We start from the raw sequence: 21096 nt of genomic DNA, 5'->3' as shown, positions 1-21096 counted from the left end.
GGTTCTTTGGCTACTTATGCATTGCTTTCTAATACGTCACACTGCGCTGTGCTGTATGGGTCCAGGGGTCTAGGTACAGCATGGTTCGGTTTGTATGATTTAAGACAAATCTTACAGACTAGAGCATTAGGTTATGTAAGACTGTCTGAAAGGAGGTCATAAAAGATCAGAGAGGATGAGAAAGAAGGCAGATGAATCACAGTAAAGTTACCTTTTTCTCAGAAGACCTGCTTGTCAGTTTGGAATAACTTAAAGGTTTAACTGTACAGTGAATATTTCTAGACAAACTGTGGAGGTGTGAATGTGTGGATATGATACAAAGGCCAAGCAAATACGCCAGGCTGCTTTTCTGGGGTTTAGTTTCTGTTCTATTTTTGCTCTTTGTGACCTTTTTTGACTTTGAGCAGTGCAGGGGGATAGTCTGTTTTTGTTGAAAATATCTACGAAAGTAGTAACTCATTTGAACAATATTTATTTCAAGCACCCTAACAGGATGCGTCACTATGAATATGGCTTTTAAATGTGTGATGGGTTTGTCACTTTATCTATAGGGATGCATATAAAGTTAGGAATGTTCGTTTTTACGTACGATTTTAAAGAAATTTTTTAGTATTTATTTTTCTTTTGTATCTGTCTAAGTAAATTGTTAACTTCTCTTCACAGAAAACAGAGACGTGAACAAGACAAGTGGACGGCTTAACAATGGTATCCCCCAGGTTCCAGTGAAAAGAGGGGAATCGGAGTTTGATTCCTTCAGGCAATCCCTACCAGTTTTTGAGAAACAGGAAGAAATTGTCAAAATAATAAAGGACAATAAAGTTGTTTTGGTTGTAGGAGAGACTGGATCAGGAAAAACTACTCAAGTAAGTTTATTTAATGAAATAAAAAAGATAACAGTATTTATACAGAACATGCCAACTTTGTAATACTTGTGTAGTAAGGGATTTCTTTATGCTAGTTTTAAGGCTTTTGTTTTCCTATATAGTCAAAAGTCTTGTGTTCTAATTCACTTTCTTGCTTTTGAAATACTAAGCCAGCAGATACTTACTAAAAGCATGAATGGTTCTGCACAATTTTCTGATAGATACTAGTTTTTTGTTAAAATGATATAAAATATTGCAGGGAGAGTAGCTATGATTTTGTATAGCCCTTTTCCTTCTAAAGCTAGCTCTCTTCATAGTTTCTAGAGTAGAATATTATTGTGTTGTAAATGAAATATTACCTACAGGTATTTTTTTTATAGATTTCTCTGAAGTAAGAGAAGCTTCAACTTTTTTTTCTGAAACATTAAATTTGAAATCAGAAATTTATTTTTTCTGCCTTCCTGCCCCTTCAAGTACGTTTGCAATACTAATCCCATTGTGAATCCTTTCACAACCTACGTAATATTGAGACGCAGTTAAATTGTTTCACCGTGGTAAAAGAGAGATGACTTTATCAAACTAAAAAGTAAATGTAAACCACTTCTTTACAGATCCCTCAGTTCCTTCTTGACGAATGTTACAGAAATGGAACTCCGTGTCGTATATTTTGCACTCAGCCAAGACGTTTGGCAGCTGTTGGTGTGGCTGAAAGAGTGGCAGCAGAAAGAAGAGAAAAGGTTGGCCAGACAGTTGGTTATCAGATCCGATTAGAAAGCAGGTACTAACGATATTTCTTAAAGCCAATTGATCTTGTTTTGGTACTTTAGTGTTGTGGTTTCAGCCCAGCCGGTAACAAAGGACCACGCAGCCGCTCGCTCACTCCTCCCGCCCCGCTCCGGTGGGATAGGGGGGAGACGGAGGAGAGAAAAGAAAAAAAACTGGAACCTCGAGGGTTGAGATAAGGGCAGTTTACTGGGACAACGCAAAAAAAGTTACAACAGCAACGACGGTACTAATGAAAGAGTATACAGAAAAGAGTGATGCACAGTGCAACTGCTCACCACCCGGGACCCGACGCTCCGCCACTTCCCCCACCGAAAGTCGAGAGAGAGCAGGAGAGCCCTCCCCCCGGCCCACTCCCCATTTATATACTGGGCATGATGTCACATGGTATGGAATAGCTCCTTGGCTAGTTCAGGTCAGCTGCCCCGGCTATGCCCCCCCACCTCCCAGGTTCCTGTAAAAATTAACTCTATCCCAGCTGAACCCAGGACATTTAGTCTTGTGTACATTTAAACTACAGTCTACTTGGGATACGGCCTAGCAAAAGCTCAGTATGTAAAGTATAGGTAGGATATGTTATTTCAAGTAATGGAATATTGAAGAGTGAAAAGGACGGTTTTCATCCTGTATTTGGCAGTTTCATGTAGTAAGTTGTCTTATACAAGTGAATTGCAGGTACTTTCTCGTGATTTCTTTTTGTGTGTGTGTGTGTGTGGCATTTCTTGTCTTACTTTCAGATCAAGTCTATGCTTTCTTCTCTTTTTTTTCTCCCTACTTTTAACATGTATAGATCCAAAAGTTCTGCAAGCTTTGAAGATAAGTAGGAAGACCAGCATGCTGTGACAAATGCTATATAGTGAGAGTTGGTAGGGGACATAAAAGGAAAAAAAGGCAACATTTGAAAGTGAATGATGAAGTTGAGCATTATTTACCAATCTAGTTTGGGTTAAATTTATTCTGTTTCAGCTTTTATGTTTAAAGCATGAACTGATACAAAAGTAGAGATTTCTAGGTCACCTGGGAAATCTGTCCCTAAAAGCAGAGCAGGAATGGATGAAAGTCTGAAGACTGTGTGTGGTTTCTAGATTCTTTGAACTGTGTAGACAGTGGGATTTGCAGGAGCGGGCAGCACTTGGGATATGGGTGAGAAGAAGACAGCAAAAGGTATAGTTGGTTACGTTGCTTGTGTGGATGAAGATACCACATAGCTAATGAAAATGAATGCACTTGAACAACAAAGCCAAGTTAAAGAATAATTTGAGTAAGTGTACAAAAGCTCCTAAGGCTGTTAAGGGATTAAAAGAGCTAGTAAAGATGAATTGCAAATAAGGTGGATGATTAATGTGTGGAAGTATTATGCTGTCTGAAGAAGAACGAAGTATAGGTCAGATCAAAATGGAAGAATTCCTGGAAGCAGTGCAAAAAATCCTGCTTAAGAAGAATCAATAGATTCATTTAAGAGAAAGAGCGAAAGGGAGGCATGACAGTATTTCCAACTCTGGGCAGAAAAGATGTGGAGTGGAGGGGTTTAGACAGGAGGAATAACACAGGAGTCTAATTTTTGAAGTTTTATTAACTATTGGACAGCAATGATGATTTCTAGAAGGCTGCTGAAGAAGAGAGAAGAGTAAAGATGGGTAAAGCAAAGTATTTCCATCTTGGATATGTTCCTTGAATTGAATATGTAGGAGGAGTTTTGAAAGGAGTGATGAACTCCAAACTTGGAAAGAAATACGCATATGATACCTAGGGAGCTCATGTCTTCCAGAAAAGAACTGTAGAGTACGATACAAAGGAACTTTTCAGTACTTTGGGTGGCAGTGCTGGAGAAAGTAGTGGCAATTGCTCTTTTTACTTGTACAGCTAACTCTGCCACAGGTACTAGAATAGTAACTTCCAGAGATTTTGTAATTCTTGAAGAGAAAAATTAAAGCATTTGAAAAGGATCAGCTGATTTCTTTGTGATTCAGTCAAGTATAGTGTATTGGGTCTGCATGGCAAGGTTTTGGTAGCAGGGGGGCTACACGGGTGGCTTCTGTGAGAAGATGCCAGAAGCTTCCCCCATGTCCGACAGAGCCAATGCCAGCTGGCTCCAAGACGGACCTGCTGCTGGCCAAGGCTGAGCCCATCAGCGGCAGTGGTGGTAACGCCTCTGGGATAAGATATTTAAGAAGGGGAAGAAAACCTGTGCAAGAGAAACTGTAGCTGAAGAGAGGAGTGAGCACATGTGAGCAAAACAACCCTGCAGACCCCCAGGTCAGTGAAGAAGGAGCGGGAGGAGGTGCTCCAGGCACCGGAGCAGAGATTCACCTGCAGCCCGTGGGGAAGACCATGGTGAGGCAGGCTGTCCCCCTGCAGCCCAGGGAGGTCCACGGTGGAGCAGATATCCACCTGCAGCCCGTGGAGGACCCCACGCCGGAGCAGGTGGATGCCTGAAGGAGGCTGTGACCTTGTGGGAAGCCTGCGCTGGAGCAGGCTCCTGGCAGGACCCATGGAGAGAGGATCCCAGGCTGGAGCAGGTTTTCTGGCAGGACTTGTGACCCCACGGGTGGCCCACGCTGGAGCAGTCTGTGCCTGAAGGACTGCAGCCCATGGGAGGGACCCATGCTGGAGCAGTCCGTGAAGAACTGCAGCCCGTGGGAAGGACCCACATTGGAGAAGTTCATGGAGGACTGTCTCCTGTGGAAGGGACCCCACGGTGGAGCAGGGGAAGAGTGTGAGGAGTCCTGCCCCTGAGGAGGAAGGAGCGGCAGAGACAACGTGTGATGAACTGACCCCAACCCCCACTCCCGTCCCCCTGTGCTGCTCGGGGGAGGAGGGAGAGAATTTGGGAGTAAAGTTAAGCCTGGGGAGAAAGGGGAGGGGTGCAGGGAAGGTGTTTTTAAGATTTGGTTTTATTTCTCATTATCCTACTCTGATTTGATTGGTAAGAAATTAAATTAATTTCCCCAAGTTGAGTCTGTTTTGCCTCTGATGGTAATGGGTGAGTGATCTTTCCCTGTCCTTATCTCTACTCATGAGCCTTTCATTATATTTTCTCTCCCCTGTCCAGCTGAGGACAGGAGAGACAGAGCGGCTTTGGTGGGCACCTGGCGTCCAGCCAGGGTCAATCCACCACATATAGGCACATACAAAGACTATATCCAAGCATATGCTGAAGAATTGGAACCTGTTTTTCCAAAGCAGTCCACACTGAATTTTCCAGTAAATTAAACAATGTGGAGAGGTTCTCGAGGTTCTGTTTCACTTGCTTTGTTATTTATATAAATTTTGAATCTCACTTTGTTAATTAATCCATTGTCTGAAGTTTTGAAGTGTAAGCATTAAGATTCCTTAGGAACTCTCTGGGAATAGGCTTAGTTTAAAAACGAATAGTATGCATGAATTCTTTGGTGAGAGAACTATAACCTAATTCCACTTCTGGTGAGCAGCTGTTCAATCCTTTAATTTTCAGTAAGTAGCGGAAAGGTAGCAGCACTTAAATGGTGCAAAATACTGAAGTATCTCTATGAACTGTTCAACAGGGTTTCTCCAAAGACACTGTTAACATTTTGCACTAATGGCATACTGCTTCGCACGCTAATGGCAGGAGACAGCACTCTATCAACTGTGACACATGTTATTGTGGTAAGAATCCTTGTATTTTATGTGACGTGGAGCAGTGTGTATTGTTAACTGGAAGATGAGATCCTAGTTTTCTTTATTAGTTTGCTGAGCATTTAAGGTGTTTTGTTTGGTTAGAATCTGAATTAACATTAAAGACTTACTGAGTCTTCATTGTAGCATATACATTTTGGGTTTGGGTTTTTTTTTTTGTAGAAGTATCTTATTTTAGGTTCATGCTAATAATTTTGGAATCATGATGCAGTTGTGGAGGACAGAGCTCTAAATTTTTCTGAACTTTCTCTGTCAGAAAGCAGAAGAGCCTTAGGGAGGCTTATGTAGATATGATTCAATGTGAGCATGTCAGAATTTCTTGTATCATGTACTTGTTTTAGCAGTACCAGGTTTGCAGTTTGTTTGCCCAAATGTTTTCAAGATAATGAGTAGTCTTAATTTTCAGCAAATTATTCAAGTGTGTTTGTTTGTGATTATGTGAATATTGCTACTGTGGAGTTTGATAAGGCAGCAGAACCAGAATGTTAACTGCAAGATTAAGTTCTCCACTGCTGAAGACAAAAAAATTCATGGTAACTTTAGGTGCCTGCCTGTTTATCAAAATGGAAAAACGTGTGAGAATGATTTATACATTCTCGACTTCAGCCTAAAAATGTTGTATTTGGGTCCCTGCTTCATAAGTTCATAATATAAAACAAAACAGAACACACCAACGAAGATGTTTAATCAGTCATGTGGCTTAATTGATGATAAGCTTTGTGCATGACTTAATGGATGTAAGCAATCTAATTTTTTTCTAATTATGTGGTTTCATACATTTCTTTAAATGTTCATCAGTTGTGAAGTGTGAATTTATTAAAGTAAGATTTGTAGGATTTGCAGTTTCTGTCATTATCTTGAAAATGAGATTAAAATATGAGAATTGGAAAAGTTTCAGAAGTTCACTTTAACCTCTGAAACGAAGCTATATGTGGCTTGTGCTTTACCAGTGCAGTCTGCTCTGATATCTTTATAAATCTTTTTGAAATATTTTTTGACTTTTGGATGGTTTTTAAAAAAATTCTTACTTAAACTAGACTTACACATTTTAATACGTCTGTAATATACCCACAAATTATGTATTTTAGTTTTTAGAGAAATTCATGTTTGTGAAAAGTTAGGATCTTGGATCTGTGATGTTTATCTGTTGGTTTTTGTTTTGTTTTTTTTTTCCCCTTTTGTTATAGGATGAAGTACATGAGAGGGATAGGTTCAGTGACTTCTTGTTAATAAAACTCAGAGATGTGTTGCAAAAACAGACTAATCTAAAACTAATTATTTCTAGTGCTGCCCTAGATGCAAATCTCTTTATTAGGTATTTTGGAAGTTGCCCAGTAATACACAGTAAGTATTTACATAAACTCTTAAATCTGAGTATACCTGCCCTAGGACTAAAAGATCTTATTAAACTGTAGCAAACGATTCTGAGTAAGGGACTATGATAAATACACTGAGAGTTATAGCAGTGCTTGTTCTTTGTTCATTTTTGTTGTTTCTTAACTACCTGCACCTACTTCAGAGTGAAGTGTTTTTATCACAGGGAGTTGTCTAAGTGCAGGGATGTCCTGGCCCCCACCATGTTCAGTTCAAGAAGCAGGAAAAAAGTTCTTAAAGTGCTAATGACCATGGTGATAATAGACCCTAGGATCTACAAGACTGTGATATGTATTAATTCATTCCAGTAGCTTCTAGTTCTTCAGGCTCACAGAGATTGCTACTCATTACTGGATAAAATACAGATGACCGCACCTCGTCACTTTAGACATACAGTCCTAGGCAAATTGGGTTTTCGTGTTTTAATCGCATGATTCTTTATTTTAAAGGAAATTATTAGCTGTTAATCTAGGTAAACAATGAGAAGAGACATGGCAATTTATGTTAATTTACGTTCAGACTCAGTAATCTGCAGTTAGTTTACATTCAAATGCAAAAAAAAGTTATCATCATTGCTGTTTTAATTTCATTTGACTGATCTTCAGTAGAGGTAAAACATGGAAGTGTGGGAGATGCTTTTTATTCCCCCCCCCCCCCCCCCCCCCCCCTCACCCTCCTGGCCTGTAAATTTTCTGCATGGGTGAGCTCTTCTGGCATCTCGCAGTGCTCTTCCTTCTTCAACAGCGATGTGAAGCTATTAAGAGAAATGCTTTCTTTTCAAAACAAATCAAGTAGACTGTCTGTACATCAGCCTTTTGTTAAGAAGCTCAGCAGTCCCAGGACATGGGTAGGATCACTTTCTTTAGAATCTTTTCTACAAATCATCAGTTTATTTTAGTGAATGTTCCTGAAAAAGAAATCTCTTTTTCCAGATAGAAGTGTTTATTTCAAGTTCCCAGTTCTGAATTTCTGCCTAGTAAAATAAGGCTTGCAGCTTGTTGGAGGCAGGAATCTGGAAATTACATGATTTCAGTGTTTTCCAAATTTTTTTTGGAGAGGGGAAACCTCAGTTACAGTTGTTGTGTGGCTTTCCAGTTTACTCTTCTTGTACCTTTCTGTTCATTTAGATCAATATGTTTATTCAGGAAATGCTGGTGACAAACTCTTTCTGCAGTTTACCTCAGTGGTTATACTGTTAATCACATACTAGTCTTCACAGGCTAATCACAATTTGAAAAGACACTCCTTTTTCAATTTTTGAGAATTTCAGAATTGAAAGAAGAGAGTTTAGATACTTCAGCTGTTAATGTAATGAGAAAGATTCGATCCTCCTTCAATAATATTGCTGACAGAATCCTGACCACAGAAACCAACCTTTTGTAGTTGTGGGTTTCTGTAGTACACAGAGTTTGTGATCAGTGTTGGAAGGCTTCCTCCATGACAGCTTCTAGAAGTATGTGAATTGCAGCTTGTTCTTTCTGAAGAAAAGTCCTAGGTGATTTAAACTCAGGTATGGCAAATGTCTGCTAAGGGACCAGAAATTAAAATCTAGATATTTTAATTCTTCCTCTGAAAAAGAATCCTTTAATGTCCATAAATAAGGTCTAGAAAACAGTGATATTGAAAAAGAAATCACAGTAAATGATCTCTTTTATCGGGAAGCATTCAGTAAAGAAAGCCAAATTTGGCTGAAGTGATTGAGGAAATTGAGAGAAGTCCATCTCATGATATACTTCTCGTGAAAAAAAGTAGTTTAATATAAAGGTAGCAGTCTGCTTGTGGGGTCTTGCACTAAAGCTGTATTCATTGCTGTTATATTTTGTAATACAGGTGGCAATCTTGCACAGTAAATTCTTTTTTGTAACCCTAACCAAAAATGGCTGTTTTCTTTTTCTCATTTTGATAAAATTGCAATTAACTGTCCATCTTGCGAGCATCTCTTGCTATAACACTTAATAGAATTGAAGAGGTTAATGAGAAACAAGGCACCCAGCTGGCATTTCCCTTTTGAAATGTTTTGTTTTGTGGCCCAGTAATCTTAAGAATATAAACTCCAGTGAGGATGCTCTTAAAAGACTTTTCAAGGAAAGTAATGATTCCTTAAATCAGGCCCTAATAATGCTTAATTCACTTTTTGTGTCTACAAAAATGCTTTTAAAAAATTAAGATTATAAATGAAGCTAGGGAGTATCTAATATTTTATGAATTGTTTATACTTTCAGTACAAGGAAGACCTTTTGAAGTTAAAGAGATGTTTTTGGAGGACATTTTACGAAGCACTGGGTATACAAACAAAGAGATGATAAAGTACAAAAAAGAGAAGCAGCGAGGTTGGTGGACTTCTTAATTTTTAGGGTTGGCAATGAGCCTCATTGATTGAACAACTAAATAGGGTGATTCTCTGTTAAAATTCCAAAGTCATAATACTGAATGAGACGTGACTAGATGACAGCAAGTATCTTTAAGCTCTCAGTGTTTACATTATTGAAGTAGATTACATAACTTTAAAAAAAAATTTTCACTTTCTTTCAGTGATTGCATTCTTTTTTCTTTTAGTTGATAAATGGAGTATTTTTCCTAATTATTACAGAGTAGAATTGCATATAACTGGGGGCTTTGCCCACATGAAAACTATAGAAGCAGAAGATACTCTGTGCTGACTTTTGGGTGCAAATTAAAGTGCAGCCATCAAAGAGGGCAGGATTTTGTACATCTTGCACAGGACTGTTTCCTATTAGTAACATTTTTCACTGCGTTCTTCAGACATGGATGTACTTAACATATATATATATATATATAGCCCAAAAGCATTAAAACCCTTGACCTTAATATAGTTGTTTTTCAATTAATTAAGTAGATATATTAATTGAGAAGTTTTCCTGTCAACTGAAAGTAATGATCCTAGTGTGTATTTAAAAAAAAAGGGCGGGGGGGGGCAAAACGCAAAGCTGTAACATACAATCCTAACTGTACATTTATCACGGTGCTTAGCTCTGATCATTGTGGATAGAAAAGTTCAGTTCAGGTACTGGTGCCTTCTACTGTTTCTGCTACTTGTGTATAAAAATTAGTTGTTAGATGCAGCAACTATATCACTTTGGTATTTCACTTCTGGAGAGAGATCTGGACTGAGAATTTGTGTAGAAAATACTTAGGAAGCTCATTTGAATGCAGTGGGTTGGAATATGGGAGACTTAGGGGATTAAGCACCCGAATGGTATTTTTTACTTTGTTCTTCGAGCAGATGTTTGCAATGGTGCACTTTGGGTGCCCTCAATCATGGAATTTATATTGGACTGGTAACAGTGTTCTAGGTTAAATAAAAGAGATTGAATAGGTAAAACTTTGTGACTTGATATAACTATTTTTTGTAACTGAAAACAATGGATAATTAAGACTACTGTAAAACTTTTCTGGAAATACTTTATGCATTCTAGAAGAAAAACAGCAAAGCACTCTTACTGAGTGGTGTTCTGCTCAAGAAAATAATAGCAAAGTGGAATCTCGGAGACAAAGATCTGTCCCAAGGGCAACTGAAGAGTATAATCTGTTGGATGATAGTGGTGATGCAGTATTTAATCAACTGGTATGTTTTTCCTTTTCTTGGAAGAGATGTTAAAATCTGCATTGAATTATTACTACCCATTTAAAAACTGTTTTCTAAAGATATTACTTCTGTAGAGCTTCTAGAAGGATATTAACATGTTTTAAAATGATTTGTTTTTTTATTAGCATGAAGTACTCTAGCTAAAGTATGCTTTTCAATTATGATGGTTGTACAAAACTTTTGCTTAGATCAAATGGCTAGACTGCCATTGTTTAAAGTACTTGCATATGATAAATGGTTTAACTGATACCTGAATGCTGTATTTCTGGTTGTTGCTTGGAAAACCTAACTGTTCAAATTCTTCATGTCTAATGTATGCGAATAAAGACAACTCTTTAAGAGATTCATCTTTCAGTACTGTTTTTTCTCTTCAGACTGAAAAAGATGCGAATTGCCTTGAACCGTGGCTAATAAAAGAGATGGATTCTTGTCTTTCTGACATCTGGTTGCATAAAGATATTGATGCCTTTGCTCAAGTGTTCCATCTCATTTTAACCGAAAATGTCAGTGGTAAGTTTCTCATCTTATTACATATGAAGAAAACAACCACAAAATGACTTGAATTTCTGTGGGTACTTTATCTCCACTTTCAAATGTTGTTACCTTTGAATTCTGATGCCTATTGAAAAAAACGAATAGGGTTAGTAGAATTAATGAGTTTTGTAGTGATTTGTTGTTGTACTTGTTTTGAAGTATTGACAGATGTTTTGTTTCTAAAATAGTGTTAAATTCACATGAACTGACTGGTGGGATGAAGTGAGGAAACAAATTCTCTTTGGGCTGGGTTTTGAAAGTCATATTCTTACTACATTTAGGTGAAAAAAAATAACATGTATTGGTTTTGCTGATTTTTTTTTTTTTTTTAAACTTCTCAGTTGATTATAGGCACAGTGAAACCAGTGCAACTGCACTGATGATTGCTTCAGGGAGAGGATTTCTGAGTCAAGTAGAACAACTGATCAGTATGGGAGCAAGTATCCACTGCAAGTCATCCAATGACTGGTAAAAACAAAACAGATAAACTGAAAGATTTATTTGTCAATGTACAAATGAGAAAGAAATTTAGAAATTCTAAACTAATTTGCTAAATTTATGAGACTGCTGTAAGCACTAGTAGATTTTGAAAGTCTGAACAGTTTCTAACTGCTGTTTATCACATTGTATTCTGTAAATTCTAAATTAAATTAGAAATTAAACAATTTTGAATATAAGATATACACTCTTGGTTTCAATGAGTCTGATTTAGCACACTGGTTAGAAGAAAAATTCAGGTCTTTCTCACTGGGTTGACTGAATTAGACCCAAAAAGTTTGGTGATTCTTATTTTAAGAGAGTAACCTATATTGGGTTTAAAAATAGAGTATTACAGGTACAAAGATCTTTGCTGTGTTATATCTGTAAATACACTGTATCATTTTAAAATATTCGTCAATCTGTAAACCATAAATTGTATCTTCATATAAACAGGGAACTATAGTAAATAATTGTAATATGAGATATGTGGTACTACCACTTGAAAAACTTAGGAAGGAATGCAGTTGAAAACACAGTGAACTGCGTTGTGTGGAGACCAACTTCCCTAAGACGTCAAAAAGCCCAATGTTTTCACACATTTTGGAGAAAAATGGGCTGTGACTTCTCAGGATGATTTAAAGGGGCTGGTAAAGGGTAGTGCAAAAAGGCATGGCTTATCTCTGCATATTGGTGTGTGGTTTTTGAAGGAATGGCACTTTCTTCCTCCTTGTCTCCTTCTGCATGTTTCCATGTACTTCTGTGTAAAACTGGGTCTTTCTTGGTAATGAATTGCAGTTATCTAAAAATCATATAGCTATTACACCTGTGTATGCACTTTAAAATGGAAAGTTGCAGATCCGGCAGTTAACAGCACTGATTAAACAGTAATGCAGAAATTGATAGAAAAGTGCGGTGTCAGTTGTTGTCTCATGTAATGTGCTGTTCATATGTATCTTTTGAAGTGAGAAATTAATAAAGATTTTTATGCAACTCTTTCAGGATGGCTTTGGACTGGGCTAAGCGCTTTGGACAGACAGAGGTTGTTGACCTGTTGGAGTCCTACAGGTAAGCTATAACTATTTTGCAGAAACAGCTGTATAACGTGGTGAAGGGAAATTGATGTTTTGTCTTATTTTAATCAGAACAGTTTTTACCTTTTTATGCTTTAAAATCTGGCTTATATAGCAACATCTATTTGAGAATAGTAATATTTTGAAAACAGACTTCTGTAAAAAAAAAAAAAGTTTGTTTTGTATTCAGTATCATAGTGATTGTGTCTACACAACTCCTAGGATATAGTTCTAGTGGTGTAGGACTTCTTTTGTTTCAGGTGCTTATTTTGGAAACAAATCTATTGTGTGTTTTTATCTGTATATTGTTGATACATGATAGCCATATTAAAGAAACTTGTTTTTTTATTAACTTACAGTTATCGTAGTTACAGTTTTGTAGAGACTTATATTATTATAATTTCTCTTAGTGTAGTTTCTGTTAGTGTAGTACCTGCTTAACTGTTACGGTAGGGAAGTTTTTGGAAGATAGAATTATTTTAAATATTTTTCCTTTAACAGATAAACAAACGGTGTCTTTATACTTTGAGTTCTGTCACACTTGCTTATGGTTGTGTTTCAATGAAGTATAATAAAATTAAAGTTAATGCTAAAAATTGAAGTTGCATGCTTTGCTGGGTTAACACTTAAATCAGTGAACAGTAATAGTATTGTGGAGCTGCTGTTCTGCTCAACTTTAAAATTAAAATTTGAGATGAGTAGTCTTGTTGGTCTTGATCTAAATTTGAATCAATTGCTGAGTACAAACCCGAAGCAAACAACCTCAACTCTGGCCTGTGTATTTGTATGTTTCAGCGCTTCAGTGGAATTTGGAAATCTGGATGAAAGTTCCCTCGTCCAATCAAGTGGTAGTGACCTTAGTGCAGAAGACAGAGAACTGTTGAATGCTTATCATCACAGTTTTGATGACGAAAAAGTAGATCTGGACCTGATTATGCACTTACTTTATAACATCTGTCATAGTTGTGATGCTGGTAGGTATATACACACACTCCCAATAAATTGCTGTGTATTCGGCTTCTGATGAATGGTGCTCTTTTTTCAGTAATAGCAAATAGGTAAAACCTTCCGAGTGCTAGTATATGCAGTACTGACTTACATTTGAAGTGAATTTTCTGTTCAAGTCTGCAAACGAACTTCTTTTTTAGGAGCGATTTTAGTATTTCTTCCTGGATATGATGAGGTAGTTAGCCTGATGGACCGTATTCTTTTTGATGACAAGAGATTTGCTGATAATGCTCACAGGTAAAACCTCTAGTTTCTATGGTCGTCTTGAGTTCTTATTGTTTCTTTTAAAGATCCTTAAAATGTGCTCTTTGTCTTGCATTAGATACGAAGTTTTCATGCTTCATTCAAACATGCAGACTTTGGATCAGAAGAAGGTGCTTAAAAGTCCACCTTCTGGCGTCTGCAAAATAGCAAGTATCAGAGGACTTCATCAGATACTATATTGATCTATTTTGTCTTTGTCTTTACAGTTACTATAGTGGTTTTGTTTGGGTTTTTTTGTTTGTTTGTTTTAAATTGCAGATTCTTTCTACTAATATTGCAGAAACCAGCATAACAGTCAATGATGTTGTATTTGTTATTGACTCAGGCAAGATGAAAGAGGTATGATTGGCTTAAACTGTCTTTGGGAAGTAAACTTCCTAGTGTTATTTTAAAATACATAATATATAAATTTTGGAGAACTTTTTCTTTTTTTATAGCAGGCTGAGAGCTAGTGCATGTCAAGCAACAAAACTTACTGGGAAGTTTTGACATCCCGTTGTTTTATGATAAATACTGTAAATAGTTAGCTGTTTAAAAACCCTGTAAAAGCTATTGCACATTAATATATTGATATATCTGTCTTTTTTTTTTTTTTTTTTTTTAATTTAGTATTTCTGTTTGATTTTTAAAACAAGTCCATCAGTTTAGACTGCCATCTTCCTGAGACTTAGAGAGCACTGGGAGTTCCCTTTGTCCTTCTATTGTATCTAGCCCAAGTCTAATCCATTAAGTTTTTAAGCATTGTTTTTAATGTATTGAATGCCCATTCCCTAATTACTTGTTCAAGAAAATTGAGATAACATAATGAGGCAGTTTAAGACCTAGTATATGGCTTAGAAAATAAAATTGGATTTCGTAGGAGATACGCACACCAAATTTCTGAAGTTTTCATGGTAATACAATTTTTTTTGTAATTTTGCATCAAATGTAGGAAGATAAAGGTGTAATTTCCGAGTAAGACAGAGAGGAAAACTTTATTCAATGTAACATGGTTTTGCTTGGTTTGTGGTACCACAAAACACAGTCTATGTCTTTTACTGACTTACAATTACCTCTTGACTAGAAAACTTTAATTTAGAAAACTGTGTGGCACAAAGGTATTGCAAAGGAGGTAGCATAAATTCGCTTGAAACTAAGTACTTTAGAACATCCCTTTGCGCCAGAAGCTGCTGGTGCTTAGTATTTTTTTTTTTTTGCAGAATTCTGTTGATGATCTAAATTATTAGCAACTTTTATTTCATGTACCGTATTCAATGTTGTTTTTATGTTCCTTGCTTTGCTTCTATAAAAGTCTTTTGATGCACTGAGTTGTGTTACAATGCTAAAAATGGTGTGGATTTCAAAAGCCAGTGCTATCCAGAGAAAAGGCAGGTAATAAATGCTTCGTACTGAATTTTACTTTGCAGATAGCCACCATCCTCTATGTTAAGGATAAACTACACACTGTAGTAGCAGCCACACTGCGTAATGTTACTAGCCTAGTCCAGTATCGTGTTGGACAATGGCCAGTGCTAATTCTCTGCAGAAGAGTAAGGGTCAGCATGTATTTCCTTGGAGTCATTTCCCAAGTTGTAGAAAAGTGACACTCAGGAATTTCCCAAAGCTTACATTAGGTCTAGGTTGTTTTCCCCCCATGAACTTGTTCTCCTTCCTCTCTCTCCCATGTAGCACCAGCAGCTACAGTGTCCAAGAAGGTGTTTCACAACTTACCTGGGGGCAAAGCGCTGCCTATTGCTAGTTTTTAATTGATTCCCCTTCATCCCTATATTAGAAGAGACATTGAGAGTGATTCCTTATTCACCTTCTCCAAACTATTCGTGACTTAACAGGCCTTCATCATATTCTTCCCAACACTGGGTGAGGGCTAAGAGGATATGTAGCAACAAATACCTATGTTTTGTGGTACGATACTGGCATTAACCTACAGGAATTTGAGCGTGAATGTGAGCATTTGCTGTCTCTGTCCTCTCACTCAAAGTTGTTTGGTCTTCATTCTACCTTTTACTCCCAGAGTAACTTCCAACTGTTTGGGGGATTTGAAAAGGAAGAAATGAAGGTTACGACTTACATTCCTTACAGCAAAGGACGGTTGAGATTTGGATTGATCTTAGGTTAGCAAAAAACCCACATCACTTTATTTTTAGATAGGCCTTATTTTTGTTTCTCCAGATCTTTCAGTGTGGGGGTAAAATTCTAGTAACAGATTTCCATACTATGAAAAATAATCCATGTACTGCAAAACTCTCACCTTGTGTGGGACTTACACTTAATGACAAAATTATCTTTTTCTTAGACCTGCTTCTACATTTCCATTCTAAGTTCGTGTGTGTGTGTGGTTTTGTTGGGTTTTTTTGTTTGTTTGTGTTTTTTTCAAGAAATTCTAATTGTCAACAACTTCCCATATTTTATTTTCAAGGGCTGGGCGCTGTCAGCCGGGAGTCTGTTTTCATCTCTTCAGCAGGCTCCGATTTCAGAATATGTTGGAATTTCAGACTCCAGAACTTCTAAGAATGCCACTTCAGGTGCATGTTCAGTTAGAAATTATAACTTTTAAAAAATGTATTATCATCAAACCATACTATTAACTCCAAAAAAGTGTATGGTGGGGTTTTTTTCCCCAATCTTAACAATCTTTTTTTTGCTTTTTAACTTGCAGGAGCTTTGTTTACACACAAAACTTCTGGCTCCGATTAATTGTCCAATTGTTGACTTTCTTATGAAAGCTCCTGATCCTCCACCAGCTTTAATTGTGAGAAATGCTGTGCAAATGCTGAAGGTCAGCAGAGGAATAGGTTTAGATGGGAATTGTATTTGATTCTATATTTGTGGTGTGCAACATATTTACTGAGTTTTGTCTGTACTGAGACTGTTGTTTATTTACTTAAGGATGCTTTGGGTTTTTGTGTGTTGTCTATTTTAATTTTGTGTGTGTGGATGTATTTTTCTGTGTTAAGGGAAGAGATTGCTTAAAAATCTCATCTCAAAGTGTTAAGAGTTTGACTTGCTTTCTTAGTGTTTGGGAACAAGTCTAGTTAATACCTAGTATTCACATCCTTCCTGCTTTTATTGTAAATTAATTTTGTCCACTTCCCCCTCTACCCCCTCGTTGGTTTTTTTTTTGGTTTTTTTTTTTTTGTTTGTTTTTTTTAAACAGACAATAGATGCGATGGACCCTTGGGAAGATCTCACTGAACTTGGTTATCATCTCACTGAATTACCAGTAGAGCCACACCTTGGTAAAATGGTGTTGAGTGCTGTTGTTTTGAAGTGCCTGGATCCTGTTCTTACTATTGCTTGCACTCTTGCATATCGAGACCCTTTTGTCCTACCTGCACTGGCCTCTCAAAAGCGTGCAGCCATGCTGTGTAGAAAACGCTTTACTGCAGGAACCTTTAGTGACCATATGGTGCTTCTCAGGGCTTTCCAGGTATTACTTCATCTTCAGAAAGAGTACTAATCACAATAGATCACATATCAAAGTAAATGATGTACCAAGCAAGTTGAATGTAGAATGATAGACTATGATTAAGTCCTTAGAGAAGAAACTTTATTTTTGCCTAGTGGCTTTCCTGTGTATTGGACTCATAAATTTGTGAGGAACACTTCTTAGAGATTTTTTTGTTTATATTTTCAAACCTGGTTAAATTCTGAATGTTCCAACAAGGTGCCACTTTATATCCTGTGACACTGATAACTTAAAATAATGATCTTAACATAATGATCTTTAAAATAATATAATGATCTTATAATAACATAATGATCATTATGTTAATTTAGAGAATGGGTGAAAAGATTCTAGTGCTTAACGAGGAAAAAAAAATCTGGTTTGATACATTTTCTTTCTTTCAGAATGATTTTTTGCCTTAGTTTTATTGACATACATGTAATTTTTTTCTTTTTAAAGTGCATTTTTAAACTTTAGTTAATTAAATTAATAGGCAAATGTAAAAAAATATTCTTTACAGGCATGGCAGAAGGCGCGCAGTGATGGCTGGGAGAGAGCATTCTGTGAAAAGAACTTCCTGTCTCAAGCAAGGATGGAAATCATTATAGGGATGAGAACACAGTTGCTTGGCCAGCTTAGGGCCTCAGGTAGGTAGCTTGCAAAAAATTTTTACATAGTTTTGGAGTCAAGTGTATGCCTAGTACAAGTGTATACAAATTGTAACGAGAACAGTATTCACTGGTGTAATTTTCCTTCCTTAATTTGAAACAGACCAGTACACTCAGGTGCTGGGCATGGTGCAGATGCTAGAGTGAGGAAGTGTGGCTGGGGAGCAGCTGATCTAAATGAAAGTGCCCTGGTTGTTCCACATGCTACTGGCTTTCAGTGTGAGATATGTTTCCTTGGATTTTTACGTTCTAATAAATTATTTCCATAGGAAATGTCTTCATGTTATAAAAAGTAATTCTGTGTTAGTATAAAACACCTTATCAGGAAGGATATAACGGTTTCTTCTTGGTGCTGTTAAGGTTGGCAGTGGGGAAAAATGTAACAAATTTGTAGCTTATTTCATTTTGGTTTTTTTTCCCAAATTCCTTTTTCGGAGGCAAGAAAGTAGATCTTAAATACAAGTACGTTCTTGTCCTCTTCTTTCTTCAGGTTTTGTTAGAAGCAGAGGAGGAGCTGATATTAGAGATGTTAATACTAATTCTGAAAACTGGGCTGTAGTTAAAGCTGCCTTAGCGGCTGGGATGTATCCCAATCTAGTGCATGTAGACAGAGAAAGCCTGGTTTTGACTGGACCAAAGGAGAAGAAAGTGCGGTTTCATCCTACCTCTGTTCTTAGTCAACCTCAGTATAAAAAGGTAAAATCACTTTGAATTTATACCTCCCGAAAAAGAGCACTATATCAAATGTTTTAGAAATGTCTCTTCATAGTTGTCAGTACTTTAAAAGCAGCATGTGCATTAAACACTACGTTTTTAGAACATGTTTTTCCTGGCAGTTGATAAAACAAAGAATTGGAGTTGGTTTATTTTTCCAATATTATTTCATCAAAACTTACTTCAGTTAGTCCTTCCTCTAAATGGAATAAACCAAAATGATATAAAAAACTAGTTATGAAACTATTTTAAAGAGGTAACAATCTCTGCTCATAATAGCAGGAAGAAGTTCTGCTCTGAAACAGCTTTGTGGTTTGTTTTTTTTTTTTAGATCCTTTTTAAAACAAAATATTTTGTTTCAAGGTGGTAAGATAATTGTGAGTCTGGTTGAATTCTCTCTCACGTTTTAAATTGTGTGTATAAATTTATGCATATATGAATATTTGTTTATTTCTACATATATAAAACAAGAAATATGTTAAGATTTATTTTAGTTACAAGTAGAGGGTAAAATAGCCTAGTCTTATTTGCTCTTGCACAGATTCCCCCAGCAAATGGGCAAGCTGCAGCCATTCAGGCACTCCCTACAGACTGGCTTATATATGATGAAATGACAAGAGCTCACAGGATAGCAAATATCAGATGCTGTTCTGTTGTAACACCTGTCACTGTGTCACTCTTCTGTGGACCAGCTAGATTACCAAGTAATGCTTTGCAGGAACCTTCATCCTTTCGAGGTATAGTAGGGTTTGGATTTGGAATGTTTCCATTGGTATACACTAGTATGTGATATGCAAGGCTTATTTTTCAAGAATATTTAATAAATATGTTAGCTAATTCTTAAAATGACAGAGCTATAGTTCCTATAGCTGTTCAAGAGTAGTTTATAGGCTCTGTAATAAATGTCTCAGTTTTGTGAATCCTTGTAGATTCATATCCATAAATTACACTTACATAGTTCTGAACTCTCAGACATTATAGTTTGTAATGAAATAAAAAATGCAAGCAAAATGTCTGATGACAATACTAATGCTGAGAAGTGTAATATGCATGTTTTTTCTAAAGACTAGTTTATTTGATACTTTGAATCAGATTATTCAAACTAAATAATAATTCAGAAACTATCAATATGGCAAAGAGTCACATTGCTTCCAGATGACACATGCATTTTAAAGATTATTTTCTACTGATAACTTTTAATGACAATTAGCTGTACTATTAACTAAAGTAATAGGAAATATATAGACATTTCCTTTTTTTTTTTTTTTTTTTAATTTAAATGGAGTGCTGTAGGAATAGAAGCAAAAATAATCTATCTTGCTGCCAGTTCTCTAGAAATACTAGTTTGAATCAAAGAGTCCAAGTTCAGGACATGGTTTAGTGGGTGTGGTGGTGGGTTGATGGTTGGACTCGATCTTAAAGGTCTTTTCCAACCTAAACGATTCTGTGATTCTGTGATTATTTTTGAAGCTTTCCTGTTTTGCTCTTAAACTGTTACCCTTGAAATAGTGTTTATGCTGATTGAATTGCACTTAAAAAAAAAAATTAGAATCCTACTTAATAGCCATATGTATATATAATTTTTTTTTTTCTTAATGGGTCTTTAAATCTGCTGTTTTACTGGGAAATAAGCGTAGAGCAATGTGTGGTTTTGCAAACAGCATCATGCAAAAGTTTGACAATGGCTTGTTGATACTGATGAAGGTACACGAGTGAGTCAGATCATACCAACACAGGTACTTACATAGCAGGGGCCTCAGCAGGTTTGGGTACTTGAGTTCTGCTAACTGAAGCAAAGACTTTTCACTGAGGTGTATGTGCTGAAAATAAAAAGTGGTTTTACAAATGTTTACATTCAAAAATAAAATTTAGAAGGAAAATGAGTTCATTGCCGGTAATACAGTAGTGTTCAGGTTTTTGTATGTAAGTGGAAATAATATAGACATGTTAATGCACCTTTTATATTTAATTCAGGGGATGGGGTATCTAATGATAACAGTGATAGTGAGATGGAGGACAGAACAACTGCTAATTTGGCACTACTGAAGTTAGATGAATGGCTCCATCTCAAACTGGACCCTGAAGTAAGTAGTGTATCACTTCAATGCTTGTTTCTTGTAGAAGGATATTTATGTCATATCTTCCCCAAAAGACTTCTGAAACATTTGGGTAACCAAGATTTTTCTGTAAGACTGGCTGTCATGGTCCATTTGGGTCTCAGATTTACAGGACAACATACTCTGTGATTTAACCTTTATTTCCTGAGCTCATTAAGAAGTACAACAAATAGAAGGGCTCAATTCCCTTTTGTCCAGAGTGGTCTTATCACCTGAATTCACTTACCATTCAAGTCGTAAGGTTCATAACTTAAAACTCTCAATTTGTGCACCTATGAGCAAAAAGAAAAAAAGAATTAGTTACCTAGCTGACGGTGAGAGTGCTCATCCTTCTGCCTCTGTCATGGTGCGGGTGTCCCCTGTATCTCACTGGGAAGCAGGAAAGCCTCAGCAGTCCAGCTGCTGTTGGATGTACTTCAAAAGCTTTTGGGGTAAGCTGATGTTTTGTACCTTCCAGCTTGGAGGTTTTTTCCATTTCCATAAGTTAGCAGATTCTGATGAAACTGCTAGAC

General features: G+C 36.7%; 1 protein-coding gene across 1 annotated transcript in view; it reads left to right on the top strand.

The window, feature by feature from the left end:
• The window catches only part of LOC115336571 (3'-5' RNA helicase YTHDC2-like), a 44316-nt gene that overhangs the window by 7122 nt on the left and 16098 nt on the right, over positions 1–21096 (top strand). Inside the window, 21 exon segments of the mRNA XM_041121126.1 lie at positions 664–863; positions 1475–1641; positions 5171–5273; positions 6491–6647; positions 8900–9007; positions 10115–10263; positions 10659–10794; positions 11160–11286; positions 12298–12363; positions 13164–13342; positions 13517–13613; positions 13699–13786; positions 13899–13979; positions 14932–15011; positions 16057–16162; positions 16297–16416; positions 16795–17067; positions 17606–17732; positions 18244–18449; positions 19009–19204; positions 20442–20551. Coding sequence (XP_040977060.1) covers positions 664–863; positions 1475–1641; positions 5171–5273; positions 6491–6647; positions 8900–9007; positions 10115–10263; positions 10659–10794; positions 11160–11286; positions 12298–12363; positions 13164–13342; positions 13517–13613; positions 13699–13786; positions 13899–13979; positions 14932–15011; positions 16057–16162; positions 16297–16416; positions 16795–17067; positions 17606–17732; positions 18244–18449; positions 19009–19204; positions 20442–20551 — 2876 coding nt within the window.

Source organism: Aquila chrysaetos, chromosome Z (genome assembly GCF_900496995.4).
Source record: "Aquila chrysaetos chrysaetos chromosome Z, bAquChr1.4, whole genome shotgun sequence".
Lineage (NCBI taxonomy): Eukaryota > Metazoa > Chordata > Aves > Accipitriformes > Accipitridae > Aquila > Aquila chrysaetos.
Note: the sequence above shows the minus strand (reverse complement) of the source record. Positions and strands in the feature narration are given on the sequence as shown.